Source organism: Geotrypetes seraphini, chromosome 1, assembly GCF_902459505.1.
Source record: "Geotrypetes seraphini chromosome 1, aGeoSer1.1, whole genome shotgun sequence".
Taxonomy (NCBI): Eukaryota; Metazoa; Chordata; class Amphibia; order Gymnophiona; family Dermophiidae; genus Geotrypetes; species Geotrypetes seraphini.
The window spans coordinates 293,085,275-293,097,747 of NC_047084.1; the positions used below are offsets into that span (position 1 = coordinate 293,085,275).

The window sequence follows — 12,473 nt, forward strand, 5'->3', positions numbered from 1 at the left end:
AACAAATGTAAATTTTAATGTGTACATCGCTTAGAAATTGGATTAAGCGATTAATCAAGTCACCTAATAAACTTGAAACTTAAACTTGAAAACTTGATACAGGGGAAGGCAAGAGGGGTGAGGAGCAGGGAGAGGTGGAGAGAAGGGGTGCCATACCCTTAAGAATTCTGGGGATGTTTGAGACAGGCTGATACCCATAGATGCCAGTCATCTCAATAAATGAAGCACACCCCAACACTGAGAAAGCTCCTTGTTAAATTTGGCACCCTCTATTTAGAAAAGTTAGCTCCTGTGCTTGCACTGGTGAGGGGAGAGATATAGTAGGTAGATATTTTGCACATCTTCTAATCTCAGCACCATCCATCTCTGTACCTCCTTCAACAAAGTCATTCCATTGCAACAGAGCACTACAATTGACATGTCTGTGTTCTGGTGATTTACAATACTTTGCATTAAGAACCAAATAAGAAACAGCATTATCTGTCACCACCTCACTGTAGTAGTCTCTAGTCGACCTCTGGCCTGGTTTTGCCCCGGTGCATGCATGTATGAGTTGGTAGGATTCAATTTTCTGTGCGAAAGCCTGCCTGCCACTTTATGCATGCAGTCGAACAAGCCATCCTCTCTGGCTGATCCCTCCCCTCGCCCCTCCACCTCCTTCTCTCCATCCTTCCGTCCATGCGTAGCCGCAGCGCTCGAAGGCAACTCACTAGCAGCTGCAGATGGAGGCTGCGGAGGGTCTGGGGCGCGCGCTGTGCGTGCTGAGTGGCGCCTCGCGGGGGCTCGGTCGGAGCCTCGCGCTGCAGCTGTGCCCGCAGCTGGGCGCCGGCTCCGTCCTACTGCTATTGGCTCGCAACGAGCAGGCACTGGTCGAGCTGGAGGCCGAACTAAAAGGGCGCTGCCCTGAGGTGCTCGTCCGCTGCGTGGCCCAGGCCGATCTAGCCACCGAGGCTGGGTTGCAGCGAGCACTGAGCGCTGTGCGCGAGCTGGCCGGAGCCGGGGAAGTGCAGCAGCTGATCGTCGTCAACAACGCAGGTGGGGCCGGGCGGGGGGACTTTCCTATCGCGCGCAAGAATTCCTTGACTGTGCTGTGGGGTCGGCAAATGGCTTCCCCGAGGGGACCCAGCGATAAGTGCTCAGCAGAAACAGGCTGACGTTCCCAAGTGTGTATTAGAGGAGGCGCTGAAAAGTTCTCAGCCCAACCAACACCTTCCTAAATTCTGTGCGTTATTGTGCCACGGTAGCTGTTTTTTCGACATTGTTTCAAATCATTGATTGAACCATATCCATGTCATTTTCTTGGTTGGGCTGAGAACTTTTCAGCACCCCCTCGTACACCGCTACCCCTCCTTCCCTCTCTCCCTCCAGTCCAGAATGGTAGGACAAAGTCTGGAAATTTCGTTCTGGAATAGAAAGCAAAAACGAAAGTTCACTCCCCCCCCCCCCCCCCCCCGTTTTGGTGTCTGTCTTCCAAGCACTACCCCCTGAGATGCATTTTTCTCAATGATATTGCATATCAATAGCGAAATGAACCAGCAGATGAAGGTTGTAAAGCCCATCTAGTGTGCCCAGCTTCATGACTGGTGCATAAGAGCTTGATCTTTTGGTCTTCCTCCACTTCTTTGTATCTAGCTATTCTTTTTTGCTTACCACATTTTTTTTTTCTTGAATCCTTTCTGTGTAGAAAAATTTTTTTGGTGTTTGCTCTTAAGTCAGCTTCACTGACCTAATGAAGAGAAAGGATATGTCGCCAAAGCTTCACACCCTTTACTACATGTATGGGGAATTGTTCAGAAAAATGTTTTAGCTTCATTGCTTGGGAATATGGAGAGCGAATTACAGTTGTGGAGCTTATATCGAGATTCTATTCCATTCTCCATAGACTCCAGACTTCACTCTCACGTAGGTGAAATCATTGAATGAGTTAAACTTGAGTAAATGTTTCTTTATATATAAAATACAGGGTTTTTTTGTTGTTATCTTATAGCTAATTTAAATTCGAGGAGAGCTGAAATGTGCAGAAATGTCACTTTTGTTTGTCCCCTGCCCCTCCCCCAATTTATCCCCTCTATTGCTTCCCCTTTGTCCCAAATACTTCTGTCTGATAATGTCACTGCTGGGCTAGGAGTACAATATGGGCTTTGTACCTAGAAGACAATGTGGCTGGAAACTGAAGATGTTGGGGTCTATATAACAGAAGAACAGAAAGAGGTCAGGTATGGGAGGGTAAATAGAAAAAAGAAAAAATAAGATACCATTTCTGATCTCTGAACCTCTCCATTTCATTCTCAGGTTCACTTGGGAACGTTTCAAAATTCTTTGTTGATTTTTCTGACCCTGTTGAAGTCAACAACTACTTTGCCTTGAATATTACATCAGCACTCTGCCTAACCTCTACTGTTTTACAGAAGTTTCCCAAGCACTCAGGCCTGCGCAGGACTGTGGTTAATATTTCTTCCCTGTGTGCACTGCAGCCTTTCAAGTCCTGGACATTGTACTGCACTGGAAAGGCAGCACGTGACATGATGTTCCAGGTTTTAGCAGTGGAGGAGCCTGATGTGAGAGTTATCAGCTATGCCCCAGGTAAGGTTGTCTTATCTCCCTTTCCTGTTTCAGGAAATATGTGTCTCCTTATGTAGCAGGGTGCTTTGGTGCCTATCTGCAAAGAAATAGTTTAATGTTCCTTTTTTGTACAATTCCACTCTATTCCTGGACAAGTGGTGAGACTGCTTGTAGGAAACCTCATTTACATTTTTCTGACTCTCCCCTCTTACTTCAGGACTGCCTTCTAGTCTCCAGTTACTTTCCTACAAGCGAGACAGTAGGAGCCATTCTTTTCTGCTCATGGTTTTGGGTTTTTTTTTTTTTCTTCTATTAAAAGTTTTTACGTGACTTTGCATCTTCGTTCTGCAGAGTTTTCCTGTGGGGATAGCTCTGGCTGCAGGAGATCGCAGACTTTGTGGGTAGAATCTGCTTCCAGGAGGTTGGCTGCTTTTGCAGTGCTCCTCCTGGACAGCCTGCACTTTCAGATCAGGGCTCAGGGACCATTACCTTGGGAGCTGGCTTACCCCAGGTTTGTCTGCTAGTAGGTTTGAGTGCAGGCTGCATGGTTCCGTGGAGGTGTAACCAGGATCGGGGCCGACTGCGTTCCTCCACCAGGTCATGTATGCACCGTGTCTCAGGGGTGGCAGAGGTCTCCAGCCATGGTATCGGTTCAGAGGAACAGTCAGAAGACCAGCAGTCCAAGTTACAAAACTTGTTGAGACAAAGGATCTTCATGTAAGCTGTTTCAGCTTCCTTTACTGTAGCTCCCAGCACTGCATAGCACATTGAATATAGAGCAGACAGTCTGTCACAGTGATTTTAAGGGGTCTCCAGGTAGATTTTGGGCAGCTTGGGAGTTAGCCCTAGTTCGCCCCACCCCTAAAATCCTAAAATCGCTGCACTTTGGGGGTTCTTGTGTTTTTTCCATGCTATTTTCTTTTGAAAATTGCTCCTGTGGTGGCTATCTTGGATTTTCCTGATTTGAATTTACAGGGCTGTGGAGTCGGTAGATAAATCCTTAGACTCCGATTCTGACTCCTCAGTTTCTGGTACCCACGACTCCGACTCCAGGTACTCCAGTTTCTGGTACCAACTCCTCGACTCTTAACGCCAACTCCAACTCCACAGCCCTGGAATTTAAAGTTATTTGTTGCCTCTAAAAACTTCATTTTTACAAGAAAACTATTCAGTTGGACTCCTCAATGCAGGATACTTCAGATTCATGTCCCGTTTGCGGTGGATGGCGAGTAGCCGCTGTCTGGCAAGTAGCCATGTTCCATGTGTCATGCAATGCATTAGGGAGGTGAGGTTTCGTCGGTCCTGGTTCCCTTGATTCCTTTGGAGGGTCATACAACCAAGTCAATTCATGGTCTGTCCAAAAAATCAAAATTGGCCCTTAGGAAAGGCGTACTTGTAGCCTTGGCGAAACACAGCCACGATTTTGCGTAGAAGGCAAACAGATCTTCTAAGAGTACCAAAAGAGTTCCCAGGAGGTGGTTGCTACTCCGGATGAGGGTTTTACCCCAGAATTTATTAATATGCTTTTCCAGGCTTATCTAACCAAGAAAAAAAGCGCCAAATATGCCTCCTTTGGCGTCCTTGCTGATGTTGGGGGTCCCACTTCCCAGGACACGGGTCTTTGGTCCATAGTCCCCGAGTAGACAAGGGATGATAAGCCGATGGATGACATGGATGATCCGGATGACTTAACCTTGCCTTTACTTACGTAAGCAGGCACCACCATTGCGGGGGATGTAGCTATACTTGCGGATCTCCACAATCCGGATCTGGGAGAGGCTCCAGATCTTGGTGAGGGCCTTATGGTACGGAGATACTGCAAGCTCTCTGCCTTGATTGGGTTAATTTTTGAACCCCTCCAGAAGTTGAAATTGGAGGATGGTGGGCAGCAGCAGCAGAATGCTCTATAATGAGTAGCACAAAGCTGCAATCTTTGTCCTTTCCTGATCATCCAGACATCACAAAAATACTCATGGATAACTGTGAGGCACTGGAAGATCCTCTGAGAGTCACTAGAGTCATGTCTAAACTCTACCCGATAGCAGATGTGTTTAACCAATGTTTTGTGTCCTGAAAAAGGATTCCTTGGTGGCACAGGCTACCAAGTTTTTTTCTCTCCCTAGTGAAGAAGGGGTTGTGCTGAAAGATGCACAGGGCCGTAGGATTGATTTTGTCCTCAAACGATTCTTTGACTCTGCGGCCTCCGGACTGAAAGAGGCCGTGGCCACTTCCTTTGTGGCCATAAGAATAGCCTTACTGGGTCAGACCAAAGATCCATCAAGCCCAGTAGCCCATTCTCACGGTGGCCAATCCAGGTTACTAGTACCTGGCCAAAACCCAAAGAGTAGCAATATTCCATGCTACCAATCCACTCAAAGCTTCATCATGATCCTGACACTATTGTGCTTTAAGATCTTCCGTTTTTAATTTCAGGCATGGATTATGTATGATCTCTTCAGAGTGGTGAGCAAGCTCTCAACATAACTAGCTCTTCGTGTAGGATAGTGTGGACCTGGCAGTGGTCCCATGATATCCTCTTCGGCAACCCTCAGTTAGCTACCTTTTAAAGGGCAATTACTGTTCGGTAAAGGCCTGGATGACCTTATGGCTAGTGTGTAGGACCGTAAACTGAAGTCCTTGCCAGATAGCAGGCCCCGGTCCTCTCGAGGACCAGGGCATTCTAGCTTTCGTCCCTCCAGACATTCCTGTCAGTACTAAGGGGGCTCCTTGGGTTAGAGATCCTATCAGTCAGCCAAACAGCGGTTTGGTGGTACCCAGTATCCACAGTCTTCGGGATGCAGCTCTGCATCAACCCCAAAGAAACAGTTATGACACCATGCCCTCAGCCGGTCCTCTGCAGATCGGGGGGCAGCTTTCAGCCTTTCTGGAGGAGTGGATGGCCATCACCTCCAATCGCTGGGTCCTGGATATTCTTTGAGACGGCTACAAACTCAAGTTTTATCAGCCTCTTTCAGAGCTCTTTCTGGACTCCCTGGCAGGAAGATCAGAAAAGGCAGCTCAGGAGGAGACCATGGTCCAAAGTTTGCTGGACATTGCAGTCATAGAGCCCTTCCCGGCAGATACTCAATATACTTCATCATGCCAAAGATAGACTCCAAAGACTGGAAACCAATCCTGGATTTCAAAGCAGTCAATGCAGCTCTCAAGATTCACCACTGTAGGATGGAAACAGTGTAGTTTGTGATTGCCTCGGTGGCTCCTTGGGAATTCCTATCTTCCCTGGATTTGACGGAGGCCTATCTTCATATTCCCATTTTTCTGGAGCATAGGAAATATCTGAGTTGCCATGTTCTGCAGCAACACATCCCTTTGGCCTTACCCTTCATGTTGGGAACAGCGCCCAGGACCGTCACGAAGATGATGATGATGGTGGCAACCCATCAGAAACTTGGAATACAACTCCATCCTAGCTGGATGACTGGCTCATCAGAGCCCAGTCAGAGTCCGTGGGGTATCAGGCGGTTTGCCAGGTCATTCAGCTGCTTCAACCTCTTAGCTGGGTGATCAACTTTCGGAAGAGCCAGCTCATCTGACACAGCACTTGGAATACCAGGGTCTGCTTCACCACGAAGCTGAACAAGATGTTTCTGCCTGACTTACGCCAGGAGAAGCTTTGCCTGCTGATATGTGCCTTCCTGGAGGCTCTGGCTCCAACAGCCTGGCATTACCCACAGGTCCTAGAGTCCATAATTGTGACCATAAATGTGATTCCCTGGGTGAGGGCCCATCTGCGCCTACTACAGAATGCACTTATTTCCCATTGGAGTCCACAGAAGGATCAGCTGCATGTCTGACTCCATTGGACAGCAGATGCTTGGAACAGTCTGGCCTGGGAGTTGAATCCTCCATCTCAGTCCTGGGGTCTGCCCCTCCAGATCTCCACCTGGGTGATCCTGACAACAAATGCCAGCCTATATGGCTGGGGTGCTCTTTGCATGGACAATCCAGTCCAGGGTCAGTGGTCCACATCCGAGAGGAAGTGGTCGATCACCTGGAGCTTTGGGAGATTCAGCTGGCCCTCCTGCCCTCATGTATCTTCTCTAAAATCATGTGGTGCATGTCTTCTCGGACAATGCCACGGTGGTTGTCTATGTCAGTCATCAGGGAGGCACCAGGAGCACACCTCTTTGGAAGGATGCCCAGCTTCTCTTTCATTGAATGAAAAGCCACCGCTTAGCAATTTCCATGATGCACATAGCCAGAGTGGACAATGTACAGGTGGATTTTCTTAGCCGTCAGACTCTGGATCCGGGAGAGTGATCCCTGTTCCAGAGAGCCTTCAACTGCATAGTGGAGTAGTGGGGTCATCCAATGTTTGACCTTATGGTATTGGCGGCCAACAAGAAGGCGAATCGGTTCTTCAGCCACCGCTGTGAGCCAGGAAACGAAGACTTGGACATGCTGGTGCAGCCCTGGCCACTGGAGGGACTTCTTTATGTCTTCCCTCCATGGCCCATGATAAGCCGTCTGTTGAGACAGATCAAGGTGCACAGAGTTCGGGTGATTCTTGTGGCGCCCAACTGGCTGAGGCGGCTGTGGTATGCTGACCTTGTTCGTTTACAGCTGGATCAGAGGCTCAGACTTCCCTAACACAGGGCCTGATTGTGCTCCAGGATCCGGACCGCTTTGGTCTTACAGCAGGGCTCTTGAGTGTGTGGCCTTAGTCCGCAGGGGCTACTCTTCGGGAATGATAGCTACTCTCTTGCACAGCAAAAAGAAGTCATCTGTGGCAGCCTATGTGAAGGCTTGGAGATGTTATCAATCTTGATGTGTCCAGAAGAACAAGGATCCAACCTTGCCATCGGTGCCACTTATTCTCACATTCCTTCAAGGCAGGCTGGAAAAGGGTCTGGCCATCGGCTCTCTTGAGAGTTCAGATTGCCAGTTTTTCTTGTTTTGGTCCTAAGCCTCTGAGAGGCTCTTTGGCTGCTCATCCAGACATTGTCAAATTCCTTAGAAGTGCTTTGCAGCTTTGTCCCCCGCTGCAACTTCCGTGTCTGACTTGGATCTCAATCTGGTTCTCTGGTCACTGGCTCATCCACTCTATAAGCCTCTGGAACAGGCTTCCATAATGGATCTCACTGTTAAGACAGTTTTCCCGGTGGCCATTACTTCAGCCCACAGGGTTTCTGAACTTCAGCCTTTATCTTGCAGAGATCCTTTTCTTCAGATTATGGATTCCAGCGTGTTTCTCTGCACTGTTCCCTCCTTTTTCACAAAGGTGGTCTCAAGTTTCCACATCAACCAGGAGGATCGTCTGTCTACCTTTACTCCCTTGGGACTGAGAAAGCATGACCGAGTGCTGAAGTCACTGGATGTGCACAGACTTTTGTTGTGATACTTGGAGGTCACGAATGAGTTTCAGGTATCCGACCACCTATTCGTACTGGTGGGTCCCACTCGTAAGAGCAGGCTGACTTCGAAAGCCACCTTTTCAAGATGGATCCGTATGTCTATTTCATCTGCCTATATTGCTGCTGGAAGAAAGCCCCGCTTTCTGTGAGTGCTCATTCTCATTCTACTAGAGGCATTTCCTCCTTGTGGGTAGAGTCATCAGTGATTTCTCTTCAGATTTGCAGAGCTGTTACCTGGTCCTCCTTGCATACTTTTACAAAGTTTTACAGGATTGATGTGGCCAAGCAGGATGCTGCTTTTGGTTCTTCAGTTCTAGCAGCAGGCTCATAATTCCCACCCTGATTCTACGGGACATCTCTGTTATGTCCCACTTGTCCAGGAATAGAGTGGAATTGTACAAGAATGAAAGATTAGGTCTTTATCTTTGCTAATCTTCTTTCTTGTAAATCCACACTCTATTCTAGGAATCTACCCTCAGAGTTGCTGATTCACTGATTGTCTGCCTTGATAAGTACTGGTAAGCTGAACTTATGGTTTTTTGACCAGGCTTTGTAAAACTGTGCCATCTTAACATGTTATACACTTTGCCTCGGGAGTAGGGGGGGTTCCTAACTGTGGCGACCCCTTCTGTTAGTACAGGCTGCGTCTCCTTATAGCACAGTTTCTTTCAGGTTTATACTGTTTGTTGACCTGTTTCAATTGTTCATGATTGTTATGAAATTTCATGTTATGAGCAGATTAGAGTTCTTTGTTGGAGAGTTTCCCCCTACCCGTCCCTTTTGCCTGTATCCTCTACAGGTGTCACTGTCTGCTTTTGCATGAACTGGAGACCACAGGGCAATCCTGAGATAAGAGGAGAGGATCAGAAAAATTATGTAAATGAGGCTTCCTACAAGCAGTCTCGCAACATAAGATGGATAACCTAGTAGAGTTTTGAGATCGGAATATAGGATGCTGTTAGATGAGTGATAAAATTAGGTATGTCTCCACTAGAAAGTCTTGTTTTTCAATTATGTGTCCAGGACTTTGGAATGGGCGGTCCGGTGCAAGATGTGTATGTAACAATGTACTGCTATTTCAAAAATTACTTAAGGCTCATTTTTTTGTCTTAGCTTTTAGCTGACTCTCTTGCGTCCACTAAGATGTTAGAAGATGACTACAATTTCTGATGTAAACAAGGCTGAGTGATGGGGTTTTACTATAAGTTTTGCAATGTGATGCAAAATGTATTGTAAACTTTGACCTCTACTGTGTATGTTTTCTTGTAAGCTGCTTAGGATATAAGTGGATAAGTTTTTTTAAATAAATAAAATAAAATAACCCATTTGGCCAGGAATAGAATGTGGATTTACAAGAAAGAAGATTAACAAAGGTAAGGACCTAATCTTTCAATTGTGTACTGTGATATGATGGCTGCTATTAATAGTGCAGTGTGGTTATTGTATTAATCCACTTGAATACACAGAACTATAGGTTAACAACAAAAATTATACAATGTAATACTTTTTTATTAGTAACTTAATACTGAATAGTTGCAGGAACTCCTGCAACTTAGAAAAAAGGCTCATAATCAAAACTTAAATATGTCTAAAAATCTGCCCAACTCGGCACTTGGTCGATCTAAAAGACAGGTTGTCCAAGTGCCGATAATCGAAACTGCTTTTGGACATATCCATGGACATTTTAGGTTTCTGAATCCCACTGAGCGCCCAGAGCTGAAAGAGACATTTCTGGAGGAGTGGTTAGGGCAGGATGTGGGCCGACCTAGACTTAGTCATCCTACAGGGATGTTTGACGAGACTGCCTAGGCAAAACTTATGCGTTGTGAGTTAGATGATGTAAAGACAGGTATAAGTGCCCAAGAAGTATCCAAAGTGACCAGATAACAACTGCAGAGACAAAGTAAAGACCCACACACGAGTGTTCACTGACTCCTTTGACCCCCACAAAGTTCATACCTGTCTCCGGAACATTAGCACCTGCTATAGGAAAGTCTAGTTGAGCTGCACAGAGTTGTCTTAAGTAGCCTAGGGGGTGGGCTACTGAACCATAGAGAGGAGGACCCAGGCCCATAAGCTACTCTAACCACTACATTAATGGTGGAAAATGTGAATTCCCCATAACCCTAATGTTCTGCTATATAGGTGCCACCTGCAGCCCTAAGGGCTATTGGGGTTGTGGACAGGTGGGTTTTAATGGGTTTTGGGGGGATCACTATAACCTATAAGGGAGTTCTGGTGAGATGTTTATGTGGCATACTTTTTGTAAAGTTCACATCAGTGCCCTGTAAGGTGCCCCTCTGCTCTATTGCCATTTCTGGGTGGCCAGTCCATGACAATGATGGCCTCTCCCATGTCCAAAAGGTCTTGTTCTGGGCATTTGGGGCCTGGATGAATTTTTGGTCAAGGATGTGGTATAAAGATAGATGTAGTGGCGATCTGGACGATCAAACCCCTGGAAGTACAGAGAGACGATTTTCGAAAAGAAATATTTTAGATGTACTTCTCAAGAAAGGACATTTTGCTGCTGCTGACTTTGGATGACTAGCACCCTACATCCAAATCAAATCTAGATGTTTCTTTTGATTATGGCCCTCCGTGTGTATGAAGTTAGTCCAGTAACAAGGTATCCTTTTTTTATTGGATAATTCTTTTTTTCTAGCCACTACAGAAACCTCTTGTTAATGCTTGTTAATGCTTTTGGATTGTGATGTCAGTGCCCAGAGTATCATGATGACAACACCTTCTGATTACGCAATCGCTTTTGTTTCAGGTCCTTTGAATACTGATATGCAAGAGTTGGCTCGCACAGAAAGTGGAGACCTTGAGCTGTGTCAGATGCTTATCGACCTGAAGAATAAAGGGGGACTCATAGACTGTGATGTGTCCTCGCAGAAACTAGTGAAACTGCTCCTGGAAGATAAATTTGAGTCTGGCGCTCATATAGACTTTTATGACATAGTCTAAGCTGTCAGTTTTGTCTTGGCCCCCATCCTATCCTGATTGGTTAGAATTTCTTTAGTGGTAATTGACCATATAAGCTTGTGATATTTAACTTGGAGCTTTATTATCCTGTATATTTATTTTTGCTAGGCAGTTAAAAGTCTGATAGAAATTCTCTCATTACAAAATAGTGATGTAGGTTTCTTGTTGGATGCACTGGAAGTAGAAAAGTAGAATAGTAGCTCTCAACCTCAGTCAGTCTGTTTTTTGGAGATTTATAATAGATAGCTCTGAGAGAGATTTGTATGCACTACCCCCAGTTGAATGAAGATTTTTCTCATGCATATTAGTGTGGATACTCTGAAAAACAGATTCAGTAAAGAGATACCCAGGCTCTGGATCAAGAATCACAGTAGTCAAGCATGTATATTGTACACACCATGGAGAGAACATAAGGATTATGTAAAAATAATTAATGAACTATACACCAACCACAAACAAAGCTATTATTGCAACCCAAGTCAAAATTAGCAAGGTATCTGCAAAATGAATTTGGACATCTCTTCTGATGTGGTTATTTTAGTTTTTTGCTCTTATGAATTAACTGATTCATGGTCTGTTGCTGTAATTTGTTTTCTTTGTTCCCCCTATGCACCTTGCCTTACATGGCTGTACAGATATGTATGGCGAAACACACTTTCACAAGAATAAAGATATGGTAATGTCATATAAAGAATGTAGGCAGTGCTGCTTCAGTTCCAAGGAGAAAGTTCAGATTGAACTGGAGGAAAAGCCTCAGATAAAGGCCCTCCCACCACCACAATGGTGGATAAAGGTGGTCAGGTGATAACCTCACTGGCAAAAACCTCCGTTGTACTCCCAAATGAAAAAACTGTAAGCAGGGCTGTCTATGCTTGATAGAAGAAAAAAACTTTCTACTTATCTCATTGATCAATACACCGACGATGGCCAGCATTTCACTAACTTGCTGCCTCAGGGTGTATCAAAAGTCCGATCAAAACTAAAGCCAGAAAAGAAAATTACATCAGAATACTGGACATCAAGACAATCTTCAGAAGCCACTATGACATACCTTTAAGCAGGACGCCGTAACGTCTCATCTGATCAAAAAGATGGCTGCACCATGACTGTACCGGGTTAAGAACTCCCGGGGAGTGACGTCACACCCCGGAAAGTGCCTGTGCAGTAAAACAGCTGACTAAGCTGCTGACAAGGGAGGAGGGTGGCGCGGTCTGAGAAAAATATTCTTTAAGCAGAAAATATATTCGTGAAATCAATAATCCTCTCATAACTTTTCACACATAAGAGGAAAAATGAAAATGTCTATCGGACTCCGCGTACGATCCTGAAAAGAAAAATGTCAAAACTGACATCAAAATCAAAAGAAAACATTCCATTCTAATTTTTGATTTAGTCCATTTGGTTCTTCACTGTCCAATTTGTAAATCCAAGCTTGTTCAGCCCGAAAAAGTCGCTGTTGTCGATCGAAGCAGTTGTCAATAATATGATCAATCACGCAACATTGTAGGTCAGTGAATGAATGATTTTGCTCCAAACAGTGTGTGACCATAG

At 45.5% G+C, this 12,473-nt stretch overlaps 1 protein-coding gene across 1 annotated transcript; it reads left to right on the forward strand.

The window, feature by feature from the left end:
* The first annotated feature begins 656 nt into the window (after positions 1-656).
* SPR (sepiapterin reductase) lies at positions 657-11,620 on the forward strand. The gene is made up of 3 exons (XM_033953556.1): positions 657-1,035; positions 2,293-2,583; positions 10,711-11,620. Exons 1-3 carry the CDS (start codon positions 723-725, stop codon positions 10,902-10,904), a joined length of 798 nt encoding a protein of 265 aa, XP_033809447.1. The 5' UTR covers positions 657-722; the 3' UTR covers positions 10,905-11,620.
* Positions 11,621-12,473: the final 853 nt, after the last annotated feature.